This window comes from Acomys minous, assembly GCF_964271855.1.
Source record: "Acomys minous genome assembly, chromosome: 2".
In the NCBI taxonomy this organism is placed as follows: domain Eukaryota; kingdom Metazoa; phylum Chordata; class Mammalia; order Rodentia; family Muridae; genus Acomys; species Acomys minous.
The window spans coordinates 87,794,139-87,820,240 of NC_140484.1; the positions used below are offsets into that span (position 1 = coordinate 87,794,139).

General features: G+C 39.6%; 2 protein-coding genes across 2 annotated transcripts in view; one reads left to right on the plus strand and one right to left on the minus strand.

The window, feature by feature from the left end:
* Nucleotides 1–26,102, plus strand: part of LOC311592453 (zinc finger protein 120-like) — a 202,172-nt gene that overhangs the window by 35,224 nt on the left and 140,846 nt on the right. The window lies entirely within an intron of this gene.
* LOC311578137 (mas-related G-protein coupled receptor member B1-like) lies at nt 3,925–4,806 on the minus strand (the record flags this gene model as incomplete). The annotated part of the gene is made up of 1 exon (XM_084747869.1): nt 3,925–4,806. One exon carries the CDS (start codon nt 4,804–4,806, stop codon nt 3,925–3,927), a length of 882 nt encoding a protein of 293 aa, XP_084603995.1.

Sequence of the window (26,102 nt, forward strand, 5' to 3'; positions counted from 1 at the left end):
CACTTAACTTCCAGAGACATTAGGAAAATGAAATTAAAGTACAGGAACATACTGCTTCATACCCTACATGGGTAAAGTTCAAAAAATGAAGACTCCATAGTCCTTTATCCCACCTGAATGACTGCATTTATCATATATTTCTTTTTAAAATATTTATTTATTTATTTATTTATTTATTTATTTATTTATTTATTTATTATGTATACAGTGCTCTACCTGCATGTATGCCTGCAGGTCTGAAGAGGGCATCAGATTGCATTATAGATGGTTGTGAGCCACCATGTGGTTGCTGGGAATTGAACTCAGGACCTCTGGAAGAACAGTCAGTGCTCTTAATTTGTGAGCCATCTCTCCAGCCCCAATCATGTATTTTTTGTGGGAAAGGAAAACAGTAATACCACGGTGTTCACTATTAGGAAAAGTTCTTACTTTGTTCATCTTCAGTTTCCACATATGTTTTACTCTAGATTAATTACTCAGGACATATGAAAAAAATCTCTAATAACAATTCACATGCAATTCCTCTGTGAAATACTTAAACCATGGCATTTCTATCTATTTTATACAGTATTCAGCATCACAATCGATGATATAAGGCATATAATGACATTAATAAATCCCCAAAGCATCTTGTGCTGTGTAAAATGACTTAGGAAATAAAGGAATACACATGAGCTTTTGAGTAACCACCTTGTTTACTCATATCAACTATACAATGTGGACATGAATGACAATACCATATGATGACAGTAACATAAATTTTACTACTTATCCATTAATTAAACTCAATTACAGTAAAATGTATTCAAAGTTAAGACAAAATAATATTTAATGATAGATATAGGAAAATGGTTTCTCCTTGGGCAAGGGAAGTGACTTTCAGTATTATAGAGTCTTTTAGAGGAGTTTAAGTATTTTCTATCTTGATTACATTCTGAGAACATGGGTATACCAATTTCCCAAATTCCATGTGTTATATACTTATAACTTGCTAGCAACAGTACTAAACTCTAGAAAAACTAAAAATACTAGTTTTTTGTAGCACTTTATATGAATATAAAACATTTCATAATATCAGTATTATGTAATTAATGATTAAATCAATAATTTGATATATCTAGAATAAAAGATATTTTGTCATACATACTCTTAAGCAACAACTGTGTTAAGCCTGTATCCCTGCCGGGTTTAATTGTCAGCTTGGTTCAGCCTAGGGCCCTATGAGAGGAAAGCCTTGTAGCAGAATCATCTAGATCCAGTTGGTCTGTGGGCATGCCTATCAGTGACTATCTTGAATACGAATTGATACAGGGTTCCCAGCTCACTAACAGAGGCACATGTCCTAAACAACCAAGTCTTGGGCAATATGAAAAGCTAGCTAAGCATTAGCAAAAAAAAAGGCTATCCAGCAGTTAGCATTCCTCCATGCTTTCTGCTTCACGTTCCTGTTTGAATTCCTACCATGACTTTCCTCCCTGACAGACTGGGTTAGGAAGTATATAGCAAATAAATCCTCTCTTTTTTCTTAAGATGTTTTCAGTCAGAATGACTTAACACAGCAGCAGAAAGGAAATTAGAACAGACATTGGCAAAGGGTGGGAGTAGTTACTGTGATACACATAGCTATGTAGCCTTTTGTGCCCTTGGATTAGCTTGTTGAGGGATTGCAAAGGGTTTTGGAACCTTGAGTTGGAAATTCTGATGCTTTCTCAGAGATTACTAAGAAGTTATTTTAGAACCTTGGAAGATGAACTATGGAGGAATGGTGTTTGTGATTTCTGAAGAGAACCAGCACTTAATTAAGAATTTGGCAGGAAGCCATATGTGTGAAATTTTGGATTAAGAGTCAGATGGGACTGCAGAATAATCTGTGAATAAAACAGATCTGCATCACTGAGGTGAAACGTATGTTTCTCTTGGACAGTAGGATCGTTGGTCACACGGGCTGAAATGAAGACTTGGCTGTGATTAATAAGCGTTCAGCACCATTGGGACAATAGGAATGGACTTTCCTTAGGGTCAGCCCACAACAGCTTTAGTCCAAGACAACCAAGGATGTATCTTAATCTCGCAGCCAAATGTGTCAATATGCAAGAGTCTCCAAAGCGATAGTAGTTTTGAAGGTCTGAGAAATGCATGATCGAATTAGTTATAAATAAGAACTGAGTCTTGGCACCGATATGGCAGCGTGAGTCCCTTTAGAAAAGCCAGGAGATGACATTAGTAAAGCGGCATCCTCAGTTGGGGAGAAGACCCTTTGGATTGGAGATGGCAGGACCTTGGAATGTCTACCTAGGGCAGTGGCACATGTGTAGTGGAGCTAGCAGAATCCTAGGAGACAAGTTGTGTGTACTGTGTATGGCAGAGCTGGAGAAGTGGGACTCCTTAAGAATACTGTAGATCATAGACTACACAGATAGTGCGTACTGGGCCATGATTTGTGTTTACACTGCTGGATTTGGGGGTTGCTTTTCTGCTGTTATGCTGTCCTTTCATTTTGGAATAAGAAGCATGTGATTTGCCTTTCTAGAAGAACCAACAGTTAGGAGACTTTGAAGTTTTAAGGGCGAACACCTAGGAGTTTCAATGTGTTTAAAATTTTAGAGGCTGTGGAACTCTGAAATCCAACCAAATTTCATGCCATGATGTTAATATGGGATCTCATAAGGAATTGAAAGAATATGGCTTAAAGTGAAGTGTTGGTGTGTCAAGTTGAGAAGTGGCGCAATGTTCTAGTTATCAAACTGTCACCTCGTCTCATCATAGTTTCTCTTGAGAAGTCTCAGTTGAGTAAGTATCTTGATTCAGCTTGACTATGGGCTTATATGTGAGGGGTTGCCTCATTTGTTAATTGATGGAGGACTTAGGCTAGTGCAAGCCTTGCCATTCTTTGTGCAGGTGGCTTTGGGCTGTATAAGAGAAGGAGTAAGCAAGTCAACAACCAGTGTTCCTTCAGAGATTCTGCCCCCTCATACTTCCTGATTTCCTTCAAAGGTAAACTCTGATCTGGAAGTGTAATCTGTACAATTCCTTTCTTTTCTAATTTTCTGTTTTTATTGCAGAACAGGAAAGGAATCTAGAACCTGTTTATGTTTCAGACACCAGAGCTAGAAGAGTGAAGCCCTCAACACAACAGTATGAACTCCCAGGAACAATATAAATCCGACAGAGGTTCATCACAAGAGAAAAGAAGCCTAGTGGAACCAATAAAAATTTGTCATGAAAGATGGTCCCAGATTGGGAGAAACAAGTAAGCTACACAGAAATAGGGAAGAGGGAGACATGTCCTTAGAATGCTAAGCAAGGCATAGTGAAGCAGAACTTTTTCTACAGTGTACATTCACTCTTAAGCATGCGTGGCTATTGATGTATCTGATTATAAAACCTTACCTCACTCACGCAGTGCCATAAATGGTGGACACAATCACCTTGAAGGTGATGGTTCCAATCTGGGTGAATTAAAAGTTAACAGGCTTGTCTTAAAAAAATGTGTTTCTTTATTGAGTAGTTTGTATAAGAAATATTTATAAAGTTATCACATATCCTAAAACCTTCAGAAATTAAAGGAGACTAAGATTTTAGGGGACAATTTCACTTAATTCTTTTACTATTGAAAAAAATATTAAAATTTGAACAAAATATAACATTCATTTAATCACTGTCAAGTTCAATGACCAAAGACGTTCTGACATTTTCTGCACAACCTTGAGCCTTCTGTCAGGCAGATGGTGGCGATAGTGTTGTCCACAGTGGAAGCTGTTCTGTTCTCCAGCAGCAGCTCCATGGATGTTGGAGACTGAACCTCTTTGGCAAGGCTTTTATCACTCAACTTTCACAAAAATATTTTATTAACAGATTTAATGTCATGTAAGCCAGTTTCGTCTGATCAAAGCTGCTCCAGCTGCTGCACTAGACTGTTTCCAGTTACCCAGACTTTCCTGAAGAAGCTCCATCCCATCCTTCTTCCTCAGGGGTGTCCTGCATGGCTCTCTGAAGAAGCCCCTTCAGAGTCTTCAGCCTGAGCTTGCGGTGCCTAATGGAGCCAATGAGGAAGTAAATAATGGGGTTGGCACAGCTGTTAACACAGGACAGGAATACTGTTATTTCAGAAACAATGCAAGGGAAAACTTTATCCAACTTCACAATCCAATATAAGAAGAACCAGTAGAACCCATATGGCAAGCCAAAGATGAAGAAGACCAGCACTGTGAGGGCAATGGTCACATACAACCTGGTCACTAGTAACCTTCGAGAACCACAGAAAATCCTCACCAACAGGGCCAGGCTGGACCCTGAGAGGACCACAAATAAAACAATTAACCAAGCAAAAGTGATGAAACTTAGTTTCGTACACCAACCAAGACCAAAATATTGAAGAAACATGTCACATGCATTCCCCTCCAGAAGGCTCAACACCAGGGACAAGGCCCAGAGCAGGGCACACATGACAGCTGATGTATGTCTTGGGCGACGGCATCGATACCAGATGGGACACATAACAGACAGACAACGCACAGTGCTCATGGCACTGAGCATGCTCAGACCTGCAAGGTAAGCAAAATTGAATGCAATTTTCCAACAGTTGATGACGAAGACGTAGATTTTGTGGGCTTGACAACAGATGTCTATTATGGAAGCCAGAATCTGGAAGCCGAGGATGAGGAAGTCAGCCCCAGCCAGGTTGAGGATATAGACAGAGAAGGCATTCCTGTGCATCCTGAATCCTAGAAGCCACAGCACTATGGCATTTCCTGCCAGGCCAACCGAGGCAATGATGACTGTTAGAATATTCAGGGAATATGACATGGTGACACATAAATTTGGAATGTTGTCACTTTCATTCAGTGTGGTGTTGTTAGTCCTCCAGTCTGGGGTGGTTGGACCAATGTTTAGGAATTCTCCACTAGTATGCCTGAAAGAAAGCACAGGACATGAACACATGCTGTATATTCTGGGATTTTTCAGGCCTACCCTGCTCTGTGGGAATAACTGATCTTGGCTTACAAGCAGGAGGGCAAAAGCTTATAGAAATTAAGTCATTTTTCAACCCCTTAAATTGCTAGACACTAAATTTCTAGAAACTTCTTTCAATTGCAGTTTTTACTGACTTGGGGGTATGTGCAAACTAATTTATGCACCATCATTGGCATTGCTGATGGAATTACTATACAGTTGCTCAGCATCCTCTGCTGTGTTAAGAAGAGACAAGGGCCCTGAACTCAACTTTCTTTTTGTCCCAAGGCTGAGGTTTTTTTTCTCAGGTTGAGGAGTGTGTAAGACCCCACATGAACAGCTGACCTCAGTCACTGGGAGGGAGGCCTTCCAATGGGGAAAATGGAATCAAGAATAGGAGTTAGGCAGGGAATTCGGTTGCTTACTAAGACCTCTGTGAGACCAGCCAGAGTTATTATGCTTTCTAGGACTGTGTCTCCATTTCACATTCTGGAAACTATAAAGCAGAGAGTGCTTTTCTGTTGTCTGTTACTATAAGACAATATACATCTCTCATCACGGGGCATGTGGATAATTAAGAAATGTGACAAATGAATGAATGAATTATGAGTTAAAGAGTAGTTGAAAGTTGAAAGTAAACATTTTACAAATGTTTTAAAACAAGTTGAGTGTGGGACTCTGTTGGGTAAGGCTCATGTGTGACTTCTCCTGATAGCCATTCACGCTCAGTCCGTGAAGGCAGACTCTTATTTATCAGCAGCATTCTCATGCCACCTGATCTGGTAACTCCAGATTTTGTAAGGGGTGTCACATGCCCCTGAAGGAAAAAAAAATGCCTGACTCTCTCATAATAAGGAACTTTAACAAGCCACGGAATTCCTGGAAGTACCCTACCAATGCTGAGATCCTAGCTTCCAGCAAATAGCCCTTAACTGTACCTAGGAGTCATCTCCTTACACATAGAATGACTAAGTGCTGTTTTCTCCTTCCTGTGGTAGGACCCTGTGTTACTGAGGCACTGTACTGCTGTATGTAGATTAGGTATGCTGGCACCCTTTGCCTCAGTGAATCAGATACATTTATTCTCTTTTCTTTCTTTTTTTTTTTTGAGACAGGGTTTCTCTGTGTAGCCCTGGCTGTCCTGGACTCAGTTTGTAGATGAGGCTGGCCTTGAACTCACAGCGATCCACCTGCCTCTGCCTCCCAAGTGCTGGGATTAAAGGCGTGCACCACCACCACCCGGCCAGATGCATTTGTTCTCAAAACCCCTCCTCCAAGGCCCAGTATGGAAACTCATATTCTACCTCCCCGGGAAAGGCTGAGAACCTAGCCTAGTGCCCTGGCCACAAGTCTCACCCCAAAGCACTTTAGCCACCATTGAGCCAGAAACAGGACCTCTGATCTTAAGGTTGAAATCCATCCATTCTCATCTGGAAACAAGCAGCACCCGGACTAACCAGCCAGACATGGCGCTCAGGCCCACTGCTGGCCATGGAATGACAGTTGAGTATCAGAAACCACATGAAGAATGAAAAAAATTGTCATTTAGCAATGATTTGCTGTGAATTAGTAGAATTTCATATGCTACAGAGATGGATAATGATGGCCACTGTCATTCTGCAACCCGGGAGTGTCCACTATATAACTGTAAATATGATTCAGAAGAATTTCACACCCAAGGTTAGGCACTTGAGCCTGGATTAATTATGGATCCTAAAGCCAGGGGTGACTTTAAGTGGATACAAAGCCACAGGTGTATGTGGAAGGATTTGTGGGCTGAGATGAAAAAAGGAAATAGAAACCACCTCTCTTTTGCAATACTGTCCCATCCTCTGGGAAGATCACTGGTAGATATAAATGAATACAAGCATATCCTGGAACAGATACCAGCATGTGTGGGCAAGGCAGGCTCACTTAGTGTTTTTCTCTACTCTCATCTCATCTACATTTATTTGATAGATTCCCCTTTCCCCCCTCTGAGAAAGCACATCTACCTGGTACTCCCCCTTCCAATCACCACACTGGCCAATGGGAGTTGAATGAGGGCTGTTCCTGTACTTGCTGCTGTTTGGCCTGAACACAGAGATCATTGTGAGAGCTTGGCCCAGCCGGGTTCTCTTTATTAACCTTCCCATAGTGTCAGGTGGGGCTCAGGTCCCAGAGAGTTGATCCTATCTTAGTCTGTCTAGAGCTGAGAATGAAAAAAGAATCACAACCCAACTGTTCAAACCTAGTGAGCTTCAGAAACAGAAGCCTGAGAAGAACACCAAGGCCCTGATTTTTTCTGATCACCAAAAATGAATGTCTATTGTCCACATACTGTTGTGCTGTCCTGTACCTTTTTTTGTGTTCTTTCCCTTCACTGTTAATTTTGTAACATGATCCCATACACCTTTCTTCTATGGTCTTGCTGTTTCTCTCTTTGCCACTTGGCACACAACTGCCTTTATTAATTTCAACATCCCAGTTATTCTATAGTACCAACTCTTCATCAGTATTAGGAGTGTAACTGTTTTTTTCAATTGATTTCCTTATTTCTAATTTAGACATTTGGCTGGGTTTTGTGGTGAGTTATTATCTATATCCCTTCCAATGTTACTGAAAACTGAGACCTTGAACAAAGGCTATTCATTGGGAAGACACTTATAAAAGAAATATCAACACAAAGGGCACAAATTGTGATCCAGAAACAAAAAATATTAAAAAAACTCCAAGCACTATGACTTTGCCAAAATCTGATATACTTGGATAATAAAAGCTAAAAGTATACCCCATTTGAAGCCATCTCCATAGGGAGGTTCATTGATGCTCACCATATTCTTTGAGATATATTGGGTGTAGCCAGGAGTTAACTTGTCTTGTTGTCAAAGAATCTTTAAACTAATGAAAACATCTTTAAATGTCTTATTCTGTAGGTCTCTGTGATTTTTGAAGACCTCATCTATTTTACCTTATCTATCTTTAGAAGCATATTTGTCTGTTAAAGCTAGGATGTATATTATTGTGATAGATGCAGGCAGAATTGATGGCCAAACTCTGCCAAGACAGGATAAGCAAGTCCTCAATAGTTCTTGCCTCACAAATATGTCTGTTACATATACTGGCCAGAAGGCTGAAGATGAGCCTCCAGTGTTGGAGAGTTTTGGGTGACTGTTCAGGCAGCAAACTGCCTTTGTAATCTTCTCATTTGGGAATCTGCTAACTGTACTCCGGGTATACTCAGGTAATTAGTTTTATTCCTTCTCAAGTCTCTGATGGGGTTGAAGACCAGAAAGTTTAGTTTAAACAATTAAGCTTGATTAAGATGTTTTTAGGTCTATATAGATGTTTTTAGTTGATAAAGATGAGATATGATAGATATTGATTTACATTCAGAATTTTAGGCACACCAAGATAGGAAAGATGTTATCTTCAAGGTTACCAAATACGAATAGCCAAAACACTATGAATGTAACATTTATATAATTCCTGGTTGTTTCATGACTCTTCTTGCTGTAGGTAGTTTATTGTATGTATGTGTAATAATATCAATGTATATGTAAAAAATAAAAACATATTTTTATGTAAAAAATAAAGCAGTAGAAACTTAAAAAAGAAGGCTAAAGATACGAGAATGATGTTATACCAGGCAATGAAGGCAGGAGTCTAAATTGTAAAATGTTGAATGATGTCTAAGAAAATACAAGTAGATAAGTGTAAGTAACAAATTTATCCAAACTTTAGTTGATAAATTTACCTCTGAGATACAGATTCTGGAACAATGGATGAAAATCCTGGGAGGGGCAACCTCAATCATTCAAATGAAATACCCAATGGGAAGCATCTCTAGCTAACTATATCAGGTAGATGAAAGAGATGAAGATATTGAAAATGAAGATGAGAAATCATCAGACTCAGAGTACAGCAGAAAAAAGGTAAATCAGGCATTTTAATTCACATATGGGGAGGCTGTGGCATGAGTATTTCTGAGTTAAATGTTGACCTGGACTATATATTGAGCACTATATCAGCTTGTGACTTCCTCATCCTTGTGGAAAACAAATATCCATTAAAGAATATATTTGTCCTTTGGCTATATCTGAACAGTAGGTCTGGGCTCACTGTATGCATTATTCTTGGTTGGTTTGTGCAGGATCTCTGGGTCCTTGATGGTCTCCTAGTGGGGCTCCTGAACCCTCCGGGTCCTTCCATCCCCTGACTCGTCCACACCACTCTCAGCACTCTGCCCATGGTCTGGCTGCAAGTGTCAGCATCTGTCCCATTTCCCCGCTGGGTGGAGTCTCTCAGAGGACATCTGTGTTGGGCTATTATCCACTTATAAGTGAGTATATACCATGCATGGCTTTCTGAGTCTGGGTTACCTCACACAGGATGATCTTTTCTAGTTGCATCTATTTGCCTGTGCACTTCAAGATTTCCTTGTTTTTAATTGCTAAGTAGTATTCTATTGTGTAAAGGCACCACAGGATTCTTTACCTATTTTTCAGTTGAGGGAAATCCTCAAATTTCCAGATTGCCGCTATTATGAATAAGGCTACAATGAACTTAGTTGAGCTAATGTCCTTGTTGCATGATAAAGAATGTTTTACATGTATGCCCAGGAGTTGAATAACTGGGTCTTGAGGTAATACTATTCCCAGTTTTCTGAGAAAGTCCCAGATTCATTTCCAAAGCATTTGTACAAGTTTGTACTCCCACCAGCATGCAGGAGTGTCCCCCATTTACCACATACTTGCCAGCATGCCCTGTCAGTTGAATTTTTTGATCCTAACCATAGGACAGCTCATTATCCACAGCTGTGGGGAGTGCAGAGACTACAGCTGACATGACCTCTGGTGGCCCCAATTTGACCACTTTCCCTTGGTGGGGAGACCTGTTGGCACACGGAGGAAGGGGATGCAGGGTATCCTGATAAGACCTGATAAGATCTGGTCATATGGTGAGGGAGGATGTCCCCATCCAGTTGGAGAAGAGGTGGGTGGTAGGAATGGGAAGATACAAATGAGGAGATAACAATAAGGATGTAACCTGAATAAATTATAATATATGTTTATAAAGTTAAGTGTTTTTTTTTTTAAATTTCAGGATGCTCTGAGTCAACTTTTTTCAAGACACTGGCTCTAATAAAGATAAGAGTATCTGAAGATGTAATGTGCTCCAGCTTGGATCAAGAGCCCTAGGGATACAGAAAGAAACATTTGCCATCCAATGTATTTCAGACAATACCCAGAGTACTCTATTGTATTCACTAAGATTACACTATATGTTTTTGAGCCTTAATTGCCACTAGGAGCAAAGATCTCTTTGGTGCACCATCTGGGACATCAGCTACTAAGAATAATGGGATTGTTCAGCATTAAACAGGAAACTCAAGCTTGGGCAGGTAGCACTGCTGTGACCTCACACAGTTCTTTCACAATGGGCTTTTCAGCTTTAACATGCAGCAGAGGAAGCCAAAATAGAACAAAATCAGCTACAACCTTTATTGTGATTGCATTTCTTGTCTCTGTGTGTCAGTTTATTAAAAAAAAAGTCTTGCTCCTCATTGCCCAGTCTGCCTTTCTGGTCATGTGCTTGGCTTACAAGCCCTACTGGGGAAGTTAGTCTAGGAATGTCACCCAGCTTCAATGTGTGAACTCTCCATATTTTTCAATCATATCAAGTATTTTGATATTTATTATATTTCTGACCTATAACCCTAACCCTAACTCTAACCCTATAATTCAGATCTCAGGCATAATAAATGTGTATAGGATCAGCCTCTAAATAAGACAGAATAAAAAAGTAATACTTCACAAAGAAAAGGAAAAAATAGTTAAATAATGAGACTCAACGTGTGACAAAATATCATCCAACTAACTGCTGTCTGCCACAAACCCGTCTCCACTGACAAAGATAAGCACAAAGTGATATGACGTGATGGGAGATGATATTCCAAATGGATGGAAGATAGAAAATCATAATATACAAGTGCCTAGTACTTCACCCAGCAACAGTAGGACAAATGTCCTTCTCAGCTACCCACAAAGGTTTCTCTAAAATATTGTAGCCTATAAGGAAACTGTGATGGTTGGAATTCTAATGGTCTCAATAGGCTCCTATGTTTGAACACTTAGTCCTCACTTCGTGAAACTGTTTGCAGAAGATTACAAGTAGTGGCCTTGTTGGAGGAGATATGTGACTGGGAGTGGACTTTGAGGTTTCAGAAGCACAGGGCACTTCAAGAATGCCCCCTCCTCTCTCTCTCTGCCTTTACTTTATGGATCAAGATGTGAACTCTCAGCTGCTGCCGATACCTTGTCTTTGGTCCTCTATCATAGATTCTAACCTTCAGAAACCATAAACCAAATTAAACACTTTCTTTTTATAACTGGCCCACTGGCTTTGTCACAGTCATAGAAAATAACATAGAAAGTCTAATACAACAGTCTTAACAAATACAAAACAAATAGAAATGTTTTTATATTTTATAGAATCACAATGGAGTGAAGGTGAAAATGAACAACAACAAAAATCGCAGACATATGAAAAAACATATTGAACAAGCAGTTCCTTTTTTATAATTATCCAAAAGAAGAGGAGAGACTAGTCAGAGGAGGGGGGTCAATGGGAGGTGGAAGCAGAGGCAGAGGTGGATGACAACAATAATGGGGTAAAACATGATTGCAACAAATTGTTCACACATATGAAAATGATAAAATAAGAGCAGTGGTAATTTGCAGGGGATAGATAAATATTACACACGACAACCCAAGGATGATTCAACACACACAAGAAATAGCATATGTAATACAGCACATAAGTAAAGTCAATCTCTAAAAATCATTATGAAGAAAATAATATTGACAAAATGAATGGATCCTCAGGGTAGAAAACTCTGAAGAACCGTGCATAGAAACCTAATAAGGTACATAATAAAAGAGATATATCACAGTTTTCTAACTGTGGGAAGAGAAAATATTTTTAAGTAAAAAAATAAAACTATCATCCTCTCATCCCTCTTTTATTCAATATTGCGCATGAAATCTTAGTAAAAGCAATAAATAAAGAGAAAGAAAAGATCTAAAAGAACTCATATCTCATTTTAGCAGGAAATAGAATTCTTTACTATAAAAAGATAAAGCCTAGAAAGACACCAGGGTCTCAAACATTGAATACTGCAACCCTTTTTCATCTCCACTCATATCTACATGATTAGTTAGTGTGAAGCCTTAGAATTATTAGTATTATATTCAGAATAAATAAATACATGCCAAACTTTACATTTTTAGGTGATGGTTTATATAAAAAATAAAAATCATTATAGGAACGGAACACGTGATAAAGAAATTCTCCATTGTCCTAACTTTTTGTAAGCAGCCCTGATTATGTCCAGATGTGTTCATGCAGGCTTAAGTAAGTGATGCTGATCATTGAGGGAACACTGAAATAAAGACCCCACACTGTTTGGTAGGTGCTAAGGAGCACTTAGGTGCATAGCATGCCAATGGGATGATCATCTGAGATGATTGATCAGCAGAGGAAGGAAGGAAGAAAGGAGGAAGGAAGGAGGGAAGGAAAGAAAGAAGAGAGACATCTGAGTGCTGCTGCAGAGAGGGACCTGAAACACGGGCATGTCTAATGGGGACTGCTAATGGACTGCAGTAAATGAGAGATACAAGCCTAACAATGAGCCTTCTCTATAGTCTCTTTTTTTCTTTTTTTCTTACTTTTTAAAAATTAATTTATTCACATTACATCTCAATTGTTATTAGCCCATCCCTTGTATCCTCCCATTTCTCCCTCCCTCCCGCTTTCCCCCAACTCTCCTCCCTATGTCTGTGACGAGGGGGACCTCCTCCCCCTGTATATGCTCATAGAGTATTAAGTCTCTTCTTGGTAGCCTGCTATCCTTCCTCTGAGTGCCACCAGGCCTCCCCATGTCTTCATAGTCTCTTATAGAAGATGGGAAGTTTTATCTGATGATAAAAGTTTCTGTGCTGACTTCCAAAAAAGGTGAGACAGTGATGGGCATGCAGTTGCCACAACCAGAACAGGACAAGCTCATATATGGACTGAATGCATCATTTTTTTAAAAAAAGTTCAGCTATATTTTCACTTTGAATCCTCCCAAAAGCCTGTGGTATGAGTGATTATTTCTGGCCATATTACTGAGGGGAGAATTGTAACACAAAAGGTGAGTGATTATATGTGGTTCTGACAGTGTGAATTGCAGTCCAGAAAACGCTGCCTCCAGATTGGTACACTGTGCATGAGTGTGTGTGTGTGTGTGTGTGTGTGTGTGTGTGTGTGTGTGTGTGTCCATGTGTGTGTTCATGCAAGTGGTTGTAGAAGGTACAGGCTGATATCAAGTTTTTATTCAAGTAGATCACTACCTTATTGAGAGAGGGCTTCTCATTGAAAATTAAGCTCACAGACTCAACAGCAAACCAACAAAACCCTGGGATCCTCCTGTCTCTGCATCCTCTGCAATGGAATGATGGGCATGTCTTGCCAGGCCTCGATTCTTCTGGAGTCTGGAATTCACATTCTCATGCTTGGATCTAATTACTATATAAACTATGAGCCACTTAGCCTGGGCGGGATCAATATCCCACAGCCATTTTGTACACCACAACATTGTGTGTCTGTGAGCGAAGAATGAAAATGCACAGGAGGCTTACCCACTCTATAAACAAGATGGCAGCCACAACTGTGGATGAATGAAAACTCTAACTAAAAAGACCTAGTGAAGCAGCAGGCAAAAAGCACGAAATGGTGTTGAGAAATGAGGTGGTGGACAGCAGTTACAATCAGCATGAATGTGGTAGTGTTTACCTGTAACCTCAGTGCTGCTCAGTAGGTAGAGGCAGGAAGATCAGAAGTTCAGTTTTTTCTCCATGACCTAACAAGTCTGATGTCAGCATGGGTATATAGTGACCTGTTTCCTGTTCTCCCCTGTTTGCCCCCCAAAGTCAATATTCTTAATAATCTTCAGGATTCAGGAGTCTCTCCTTCCATTTAAACAAACAACTTCAGAATCCAGAACAGTCACCAAAGCAGACTTTAATATGGAAGGACGCCATCCTCTTATGGAGCAGAGATATTTATGATGGGGCTGTCTGTACCATTAATTTTCTCAGAGGAACAAGGTCTCTCACATTGTTAGCTTGAGGAAGAACAAAAGTTCAGTTGTGTGCTCATGATACTTCTCAGTTTGAACATATGCTTGCACAGTGTGAGGTCACCATCTGCATCAACTGTGGAGCTCTATAAGGTCTAGGTTATGCATTCTTCCTTTCCTGCTTTACCTAAATTCTGGACATGCCTTCCTTAAACAATGTTGTGATGTTGTCTCAGGGAGGAAGCTTGTTTAGATGTACAAAAGGGTTTTCCTGAAATCACATAAAAGTCATATCCTAGGGTTTTTATCTTCTCCATCTCTTCTGAGGCCTTTTCTCTGTTCTTTGCTATCATTCTCTCCTTTTGAAAATTTACCCAAAAATTTCATTGTATTACAATACTTGAGAGCTCTTCAAGAATGTTATAGATTGCCAGAGAACCTAAGGCCCTTAGTTTATCTCTTAACAATTTATCTGCATTTTACTTTAAAATTCTTCCCAGTTCTCATTCTTTCCATATCCCAATGACAAAACATTACTAGAAAAGATTCAGAGAAAAATGCAACAAGGCAGTTGCAGGAGTTCATAGGAGCAGCTGTCCTGCTCCTCTGTGCATCTTCCCTACACTGACACCGTGATGTGTCTCAGTGTCCTTGACCACAGTGTGCTGCTGCTCATTTAGGTCTGAGGAACAGTAATGCTGTAGTTCCTGTGTCTGAAGTGGTACAGCTGCCAACACATGTATGACAAGTTCCTCGGTAAGATATTCTGTCATTCTGAATGTAAGGAGCCTCTCTTGCACTAAAGCCAATAAGAGTTATGTTTCTGTGCATACGTTTCAATCTAATATCAAATTATTTTTATTACTGTGGGTGATTTCTCCACAAAAGCAGTATTAGAAGAATAAACTGCACACACGACAAAATAACTCTAAATAGAGACAAGGGGAGAAATACTTGACAATTAAATCTAGAAACCTCATAATGCAAGGAGACTTGCAAGTGAGAAAGTGTTTCCTCTTATCCTTCTCTCTGCTATCTGGCATCTTACATAAGTGCCTTATCTGACCCCTAAGAGTGTTCCTTTTCTCTAAGTTCTTTTTATTTGAGTCAGTTGATGTCATTTCAAGGAAACTGGAAAGCAGAAGGGAAGAGGTTTGGAATTTTAGTTTTTTAAAAAAAATCTCTCTCCTGATCGACTGTGTATTGACAACAGCAAAGCTTCTCTCTGTGTGTGGTTATCTCCTCTTACAACAACTTAGTCATAACTGTGTCTCCATTGTGTGTGTGTGTGTGTGTGTGTGTGTGTGTGTGTGTGTGTGTGTATTTGTATGTCTGTGTCTGTGTCCCTAAGATCCCTAAGACCTTTGGTCTTTGTAAATAAATGTCCTGCAGTATCCCTCAGTTATTAAAATTCTAACCATCTGTTTCTTGTTGGATTCAACATACACGTATTGCGATCAGTTTTGAGAGCCAACAAACAATAAAGCAACATGTTTCTGGCTGGGGAAACAACATATGCACATGACCTTTCTCCTTAAAGGAATGACAGGCATGAATAGGAATGATTTAAGGGAAGGTAAGAAAAGTGCTTAAGCCAGGCCATCTCTCTGCTTCCAAAGGAAGCTCCTGTCTCATGCATTTCTAGATCCTGCATGTTGCCTTTTGTGGTAGCAACACAGGCATGTGAACTCAGAGAAAACACCATGACAGTAACTCTGAACACTCTTGGGATACCTCCTTACCTCTGTTCCATTTTCTGGTTGAGATGAGGAGAGCTGACCAAGGCAGAAGAAGACCCTTCCACAGATTGAGGCTAGCCTCTGCCTCCTTGTTCTGGAATTGAGATTTGCCTCCTGGAGCTGAGCAAATGTTTCTGACTCAAGTGAGTCTTATAAAAACAATGAGCCGACCTTATGACTTCCAGTATGTGTACCAGGAACAAGGCACACACCAGAGACCTTTAAAGCCTCTAGATGCCCACTAAGATGTTTCTTGGCATCTGCCCCATTTCAACTCACATATCAGCCTCTTCCATTCCATCCTTCTAGGTCTTCCTGTCTCCAAATAATTGCTTTTCCATCCTTTGAAGACCAACTCCCATTATAGGCAGCAACGTTGAGCAGTTTCTGCTTGGGGTGTGTGACTCTATAACTGAAGCATAATGGATCATGCCTCACATATCCCCCTCTCATCCCGTCCTTACCTCGCTGTTTGTAGTTGTTGTTCACTCCATTAAGGGCCAATGCTCATCATGTCATCCCTGAGCACTTTCATTTGGGGTGTGTGACTGTATAACTGAAGAAAAAGCACACCATGCAGCCTGGCAGGGCGGTGCCTGGTGAAGGTTGTGCCACTGTTGAAACTGCTTCCTCCACAGTGGTGCTGCACTAAGTGTTCAAGTTGGTGTAAGGTCAATGGATGATCAAGGAATTATTAAAATTAGACACAAAATCAGAAAGAGACTTTTTGAGAGGAAGATGGAGATCAACAACAGCAAGGGATATGACAGGGTGTAATAAGGGCTGACCATGATCACAATGGAGTACCTGTACATATGAAATGGAAAATTAAATGACATAGCAATGATAATAATTTAAAAGTAGTACATACATTGAATAAGTTGTTCTCTTCTAAGAGTGCAATGATCCTTCAAAATAATAAAGTCAATAAATATAACACATCCTGTAAATACAATGAAGAAAAACTCCTTTGATAATTTAAAAATATGTTTAAAAAAGACTTTAACAAACACTGAATATCTTCTCTAGATGAAAACTCTGAATAATCTTGGAATAGAAACATGATACCCCAAGATGGTAAAAGTGGCATATTCCAAACAGCTAATGGTTTACTGAATGTGGAATAATAATACCACCTCTTAAAATCAAGAAAGAGACAAGCACATCCCTCATCTCTCATTTATTCACCACTATGCTTAAAATGTTAATTAAAGTAATAAATCAAGAGAAATAAAAACATCTATTTGGGAACAACTTACATTTTCTCTTTTTGAAGAAAATACTATTCTTTACTTGAAAAACATAAAGCATTTCTTGGTGTGGTAGTAGCACACACCTTAATTGTAGCACTTGGGATATAGAGGCAGGCAGATGTCTGACATAGGAAGAACCCCCTGAAAACTGTACATACTCCCTTAATCCTAACACCATGGAGACAAAGACCAATGGATCTCTGTGAGTTCTAGACCAGCCTGGTCTCCACAGTAAATCAGGGGATGACCCCTTACTGATAAATTATGTTACATGCAGAGACAGCCTAGGATTTAAACTGACAATTTCCCCCTTAAATTTACTAAGTATGTTCCTTTGTCTTAACAATAGATTATATGTCCTTACTATTTTAAATGATGGCTATACATAAATCTTAGGCTTATGTAAGGAAAATGTCATTGCTCTAAAAATGCCAGCCAATCTTCTATAAAGTGGGGCTTTCATTGGGAGAACTGGTGCCAAAGGGTAATTGGCCTGGGAGATATAATCTGTTGGTCTATGTAAGGACCAAGGTTGGGCAGGGAGACAAACATGCAAGCTGCATATGTCCCATGTCAAAAACTCTTTGTATGCTGAGTGAGGTGTCAATGCTTTTGCAGCTGGCTTATCCCTCTACATTCATGGGTCACACCAGATGCAAAAAGACACAGAGGACTTACAGGTGACAAAGTACTCATCAGTTTAGTTAGGTCCCAAAAGCTCAAAGGCTAAAATTCATATACTTAAAGGGATTACCTTAGTGCCTTTTCTTTTGCTCAGGGCAACCAGCTTATTGCTAAAGTGGGATACATTTTCTCAGGAGACAGGTAGTGGCCTAGCCTATACATCAGGTGTCACAGAAGCCTAGAGGAGGACATTTATTTTAAAAGACGGAAGTGCATAGAGAGGAGGAGTGAGACAAAAACACCTGCAACAAATGTAAACACTCAGGTACAAGATGCCTAGGGTACAGATAACCTCTAAAATGGGAGTTTAGATAAAGTTTAAAAGTTGGAAGCATCCATCCCCAGTGGAGAGAAGGGATGAGACAAAAACACCTTCAATAAATGTAAAAGCCCAAGTATGAGATGCCTAGTGTATGTGTAGATTTATTTAAGGCTTAATGACTCACCTTTTGCTCAGGGCAACCTGGCTTGTCTCTAAATGAGATACATTTTCTCGGGAGACAGGTAGTGGCCTAGCCTATACATTAGGTGCCATACAGCCTAGTAAAGGACATTTAGAACTATACCATCTTGTTTTGATTTAAATTAAATAATGATTGTATGTTCTTTGGTAATGGTAATATTATACTTCCTCTTTGAAAGAGGTCAAAATAGAGAGCAGCAGCAGCGGTGACTGAAGTTTGCAGCTGGGAACCCCCTGGCAGAGGCAATTGGCATGGTGACTGGTGAGAATTGCTGCAGGAGAGGAGACTCTGTGCAAGATTTGGGCCCCACGACCTTAGCTGAACTCAGCGTGGTTTGGGCCCAGAGACTCTAGCTGAACTTGGCACCTGGTCCTGGCCCTGAGACTCTGGGTGGACTCGGTGTATGTTCTGGGCCCTGAGATGCTAACTGAACCTTGTGAGCTCAGTGTACAGTTTGGGACCATGACCCTGGTTGGACTCAGCACTAACTGGACTAAGTGCATGGATTAGGCCCTGAGACCTGCTTGGGTCCAGAGACATGAACTGGACTCAGTGTGTATGTGGTTTGGGCCCTGTGACACTACCTGGACTCTGTGAGTGGTGTGGTTCCCGAAACACTACCAGGAACCACAGACCAACAGAGTATCAGAGCTCCAGAACAAAGGAAATCTCGTGGAGACAGGGAGTAGAGTGGCCATCAGACACCTTCTGCCCAATCTTCTTCAGTCCCTGGAGAGCTCTGGTGCCACAAGGGTGCTCAGAAAGATATGGATACTTTGGCCTGACCCAGCGTACATTCTGAGACCCAGGGTGAGTACAGGGGAGCTGGAGATCACTGGCTGTGAGAGACCCAAACTACAGGGCTGGCCTCCTGCCATCCAGACCAGTGAAGCATCAGAGCTTCTAGGAAAATCATGAGAAAACAGGTGAATCAATCCTCAGACTCCCTCCATCCAACTCCGGAAGCTACCTGCCAAAAACAGAGATGGCAAGATGACTAAAGGACAGTGTAAAATCATATGCAAAAAAACCCCCAAACAAACAAACAAACAAACAAAAAAACCAAACCCAAAACAATATGGCATCTCCGGATCCCAGCTATCCCAAAGAAAACAACCCAGAGAACTCAAACCCAATGGAATTACAAGAAAATGACCTCAAATCCTTAACATTGAGGATGATAATGGAGGAAACAAATACAATTCGTAATCAAATGCAGGAAGACACAGCCTAACAGGTAGAAGACATAAAAGAGGCCTATAGAGAGGCACTGGAAAAAATTCAGGAAAATACAAACAACCAGATGAAGGAAATAAAAAAAAACAGTTTAAGCTCTGAAGGCCTATAAAGAGGCAATGGAAGAAACTCAGGAATATACAAACAATCAGATGAAAGAAATCAATGAAACAGTTCAAGATCTGAAGATGAAAATGATTTCAATGATAAACACTCAGACAGAAGAAAAACGAGAATGTGAGAGCTCAGGGAGGATGGTGAGCAACACAGAGTCAAGCCTGTCTAATGGAATCCAAGAGATGGAGGAATGAATCTCAGGTCTAGAAGATACAATCATAGATCTTGAAGCAACCATTAAAGAAAATGCTAAATCTGGAAAAATCTTGATACAAGACTTCCAAGAAATCAAGGACACCATGAAAAGAAGAAATCTGAGGATAGTAGGCATTGAGGAAAGAGAAGATGCCAGACTCCAAGGCCCAGAAAATATTCTCAACAAAATCATAAAATAAAACTTCCCCAATTTAAGAAAGAGACACCTAGAAACATACAAGAAGCCTACAGAACACCAAATAGAATATACCAGAAAAGAAAAACTTCCTGTCACATAATAATCAAAATACAAAATATACAGAACAAAGAAAAATATTAAAAGCTGGAGGGAAAAAGGCGGAGTAACATACAATGGCAAACCTATCAGAATTACACCCGACCTCGCAGCAGAGACCATAAAAGCCAGAAGAGCCTGGGCAGAGATCCTGCAAACCCTAAGAGACCACAGGTGCCAGGCTAGACTACTTTACCCAGTAAAACTATCAATAACCATTGATGGAGAAAACAAAATATTCCATGACAAAACCAAATTCAAACCCTACCTATCCACAAATTCAGTTATACAGAAGGTACTAGAAGGAAAACTCTACCCCAAAGGGACAAGCTACAACCAAAAACTACACAGGAAATAGATAAATACAGCATCACAAAAACACAACCACACAAGCACTCTACTGTAACCAACATCAAAATTAAGACTCTTAACAGTCAGTGGTAATTAATATCTCTCAATGGTCTCAATTCTCCAATAAAATGACACAGACTAACTGAATGGATACATAAACATGATCCAACATTCTTCTGCATTCAAGAAACACATCTCACCCATAAAGATAGACATTACCTCAGGATAAAAGGCTGGAAAAATATTCCAAGCAAATGGTTACAAGAAGCAAGCAGGTGTATCCATTTTAATATCTAACCAAATAGACTTTCTACCAAAATTAATCAAAAGGGATGAGGAAAAACATTTCATACTCATCAAAGGTAAGGTCAACCAAGATGACGTCACAATTTTGAACACCTATGCTCCCAATACAAGGACACCCACATTTCTAAAAGATCTATTAATGAAGCTTAAACCACACATTGATCCCCACACAATAATAGTGGGAGACTTCAACACCCCACTCTCACTGAAGGATAGGTAATTGAAACAGAAACTAAGCCAAGAAATAACATCATTAACCAATGCCATGAATCAAACGGATATAACAGATATCTACAGAACCTTTCACCCAAACAGAAAGGAATATACATTCTCTTCACCCCATGGAACCTTCTCCAAGATTGATTACATAGAAGGTCACAAAGCAAGCCTCAATAGATACAAAAGGATTGACATAATACCTTGTATCCTATCAGATCGCCATGGTCTTAGGCTGCACTTCAACAACAACAGAAAGAACAAAAAGCCTACACACACATGGAAACGAAACAACTCTTTACTTAAGGATACCTGGGTCAGGGAAGAAATAAAGAAAGAAATTAAGGACTTCCTGCAATTCAATGAAAATGAAGGAACAACATACCTAAATTTGTGAGATACATTGAAAGCAGTGCTAAGAGGAAAATTCATAGCACTAAGTGCCTTTAAAAAGAAATTGGAAACATCCCATATAAGCAACTTCATGATGCAGCTGGAAGCCATAGGAAAAAAAGAAGCAGAAACACCCAAGAGGAGTAGATATTTGGAAATAATCAAACTCAGGGCTGAAATTAAGAAATTAGAAACAAAGAAAATAGTCCAAAGAATCAACAAAACCAAGAGCTGGTTCTTTGAGAATATCAACAAGATAGACAAACCATTAGTCAAACTAACTAAAAGGCAGAGAGACAGTATCCAAATCATCAAAATCAGAAATGAAAAGGGAGACATAACAACAGACACTGAAGAAATACAAAGAATCATAAGATCCTAATTCGAAGGCATATATGCCACAAAATGTGAAAATCAAGGGAAATGAACAATTTTCTTGATCAATTCCACTTGCCAAAATTGAGAGAACAGATAAGCAAGATAAATAGTTCTATTTCCCATATAGAAATAGAAGCAATCATTGATTGTCTCCCAACCAAAAACAAAGCCCAGGGCCAGATGGTTTCAGTGCAGAATTCTACCAGACCTTCAAGGATGTGCTAATACCAATACTCTTCAAGGTACTCCAAAAGATAGAAAGGGATGGAACATTACAAAATTCCTTCTATGAGGCCATAGTTATATTGATATCTAAACATCACAAAGACCTAACAAAATAAAGAATTTCAGACCAATTTCTCTTATGAACATTGATGCAATGTTCATACTCAATAAAATACTTGAAAAATGAATACAAGAACATATCAAAGATATCATTCACAATGACTAGGTAGACTTCATTCCAGGCATGTAAGGATGGTTTAACATACAGAAATCCATCAATACAATCCACCATATAAACAAACTGAAAATAAAAAACCACATGATCATTTCCTTAGATGCAGAGAAAGCATTGATAAAATCCAACACCCATTCATGTTTAATATTTTGGAGAGATCAGGGATATAAGGCACATACCTCAACATAATAAAGGCTATATACAGCAAGCCAATAGCCTAAATCAAATTAAATGAATATATACTCAAGGAAATTTCTGTAAAATTGGGAACAAGGAAGGCTGCCCACTCTCTCCATATCTCTTCAATATAGTACTAGAAGTTCTAGCCAGAACAATAAGACAACATAGGGAAATCAAGGGTATCCAAATGGGAAAGGTGGAAGTCAAATTATCCCTTTTGCAGACGATATGGTAGTGTACATATGTGACCCCCAAAATTCCACCAGAGAGCTACTACACCTGATAAATACCTTCAGCAAATTGGCTGGATACAAAATTAAATAAAAATGTCAGTAGCCTTACTATATACAAATGACAAGCATGCAGAGGAAGAAATTAGGAAAACTACACCCTTCAAATTAGCCACAAAACATATAAAATATTTTTTCCAAGATATATATTATTTTATTTATTTGTTCTTGTTACATCTCAATGGTTATCCCATCCCTTGTATCCTCCCATTCTTTCCTCCCTCCCATTTCCCCCTTATTCCCCTCACCTATGACAGTTCCTGAGAGGGATTTCCTCCCCCTGTATATGCTCATAGGGTATCAAGTCTCTTCTTGGTAACCTGCTGTCCTTCCTTTGAGTGTGACCAGGTCTCCCCCTCCAGGGAAAATGGTCAAATATGAGGCACCAGAGTATGTGAGAAAGTCATATCCAACTCTCCATTCTACTATGGAGAATGTTCTGACCATTGGCTAGATCTGGGTAGCGGTTTAAAGTTTACAGCCTATATTGTCCTTGGCTGGTGCCTTAGTTTGAGCAGGACCCCTGTGCCCAAATCTGCCTATCATAATGTTCTACTTGTAGGTTTCTAGGACCCTCTGGATCCTTCTACTTTGCCATCCTTCCATGCTTGTCTCATCTAGACTCTAACCAAGCAAGTGAAGGACTTGTTTGAAAAAATTTTCAAAACTCTGAAGAAAGAGATGGAAGATGACATGAGAATGTGGGATGATCTTCCTTGCTCATGGTTTGGGAGAATTAAGATATTAAAAATGGCAATCTTACCAAAAGCAATGTACAGATTCAATGAAATCCTTATCAAAATACTTACACAATTTTTTAAAGACATTGAAAGTTCAATTCTCACCTTCACATGGAAGAACAAAAAACTCAGAATAGCTAAAACAATCTTGTACAATAAAAGATCCTCCAGAGGAATCTTCATACCTGATCTCAAGCTGTACTACAAAGCATGGTACTAGCACAGCAATAGGCTGGTTGATCAGTGGAATTGAATAGAAGATCCAGAAATGAATCCACATGTGTATGGTCACTTGTTTTTTTTGACAAAGAAGCAAAATCAATTCAATGGAAAAAGGATAGCATCTTCAACAAATGGTGCTGGTCTAACTGGATGTCTACATGTAAAAAAAACCCACATTCTCTTTGTTTCTAGTTAATTGATTTCTTCCCTAAGTTTGGTTTGACGATTTCCAGCCATATACTCCTCTTTGGTATGTTTACTTCTTTTTTTCTAGAGCTTTTAGGTGTGTTGTTAAGTTGCTAGTATGGGATCTCTCCAATTTCTTTATAAAGGTAGTTAGTGCTATAAACTTTCCTCTTAGCATTGCTTTCATTGTGTCCCATAAATTTTGGTATGCTATGCCTTCATTATCAATGGACTCTAAGAAGTTTTTAATTTCTTTTTATAGTTTGTCCTTTACCCAGAGGTCAGTGAGTAGGGAGTTTAGTTACAATGAGCTTGTAAGTTTTCTGTTTTTTCTGTTATTGTTGAGTTCCAGCTTTAGTTCATGGTCATCTGAGAAGGTGCAAGGGATTATTTCAATGTTTTGTATCCATTGAAGTTTCTTTTGTGACCAAGTGTATCATCAATTTTGGAGATGGTTCCATGAAATGCTAAGAACATCTATTCTTTTTGTTTGGGTGGGATGATCTGTAGATATTAGTTAGGTATATTTGACTCATGACATTTATTAGTTTCATTATTTCTCCATTTATTTTCTGTCTTGATGATGTGTCTATTGGGGAGAGTGGGGTATTGAAGTCTCCCACTGTTATTGTGTGGGGTTTGATGTGTGATTAATGTTTCTTTTACAAATGTGGGTGCTCCTGTATTTGGGGCATACATGTCCAAAATTGAAACATTCTCTTGTTATATTTTTCCTTTGATGAGTATGAAGTGTTCTTCCCCATCTCTTTTGACTAATTTTGGTTGAAAGATGTATTATTAGCTACTAGAACGGCTATAGCATTTTCCAGTTTCTTTTGTTTTGTTTTTGTTTTTGTTTTTTTATTCATCTTTTTCTTATTATTATTAATTTATTCATATTACATCTCTGTTATTAGCCCATCCCTTGTGTCCTCACATTCCTCCCTCCCTCCCGCTTCCCCCCTACTCCCCTCCCCTATGTCTGTGACTGAGGGGGAATTCCTCCCCCTGTATATGCTCATAGGGTATTGAGTCTCTTCTTGGTGACCTGTTATCCTTCCTCTGAGTGCCACCAGGCCTCCCCATCCAGGGGATATGGTCAAATATGGGGCACCAGTGTTTGTGTGAAAGTCAGCTCTCCTTCTCCACTTAATTGTGGAGAATGTCTTGTCCATCGGCTAGTCTGGGTAGGGGTTCGAAGTTTACTGCCTATATTTTCCTTGGCTGGTGCCATAGTTTGAGGAGGACCCCAGGGTCCAGACCCGCCTGTAGTTTTCCAGGACCCTCTGGATCCTTCTATTTCCTCATTCTCCCACCTAAAGTCTCAATAGGATGTCCTCCCCTCTGACCCACTTTCCTGGTAGGTAAAGTTTTTCATGGGGATGTACCCCTTGGACTAGTGTCTCGATATAAGTGAGTATATGCCATTTAACTCTTTTTGCTTCTGGGTGAACTCACTCATTATGATAATTTCTAGTTCAGTCCATTTGTCTACAAATTTTGGAAATTCCTTGTTTTTAATAGCTGAGTAGTATTCCATAGTGCAAATGTACCACAGTTTCTTTATCCATTTTTCTACTGAGGGACACGTAGGCTGTTTCCATATTCTGGCTATTATGAATAAGGCAGCTATGAACATGGTTGAGGATATATCCCTGTTGTGTGGTAGTGCATCTTCTGGGTATATTCCAAGGAGTGGAATAGCTGAGTCTTGAGGAAGCCCTATTCCCATTTTTCTGAGAAAGCACCAGATAGATTTCCAAAGTGGTTGTACTAGTTTGCATTCCCACCAGCAATGAAGGAGTGTTCCTCTCTCTCACATCCTCGCCAGCATGTGGTGTCAGTTGATTTATTGATCTTAGCCATTCTGATGGGTGTAAGATGAAATTTCAGTGTTGTTTTGATTTGCATTTCTTTGATGACTAAGGATGTTGAGCATTTCTTTAAGTGTTTCTCAGCCATTTGATATTCCTCTGTTGAGAATTCTCTGTTTAGTTCTGAGTCCCACTTCTCTGTTGGGTTATTTGGTTTGGTGGTGTTTATTTTCTTGAGTTCTTTATATATTTTGGATATTAGACCTTTGTCAGACGAAGGGTTGGTGAAGATCTCTTGCCAGTCTGTAGGCTGTCGCTTTGTTCTCTTGACAGTGTCTCCTGCCTTACAGAAGCTTCTCAGCCTCATGAGGTCCCATTTATTAATTGTTGACATTAAGGCCTGGGCTGTTGGTATTCTGTTCAAGAAGTTGTCTCCTGTGCCTATGTGTTCCAGACTCTTCCCCACTTTTTCCTCTAACTGGATTAATGTCTCTGGTTTTATGTTGAGGTCTTTAATCCACTTGGAC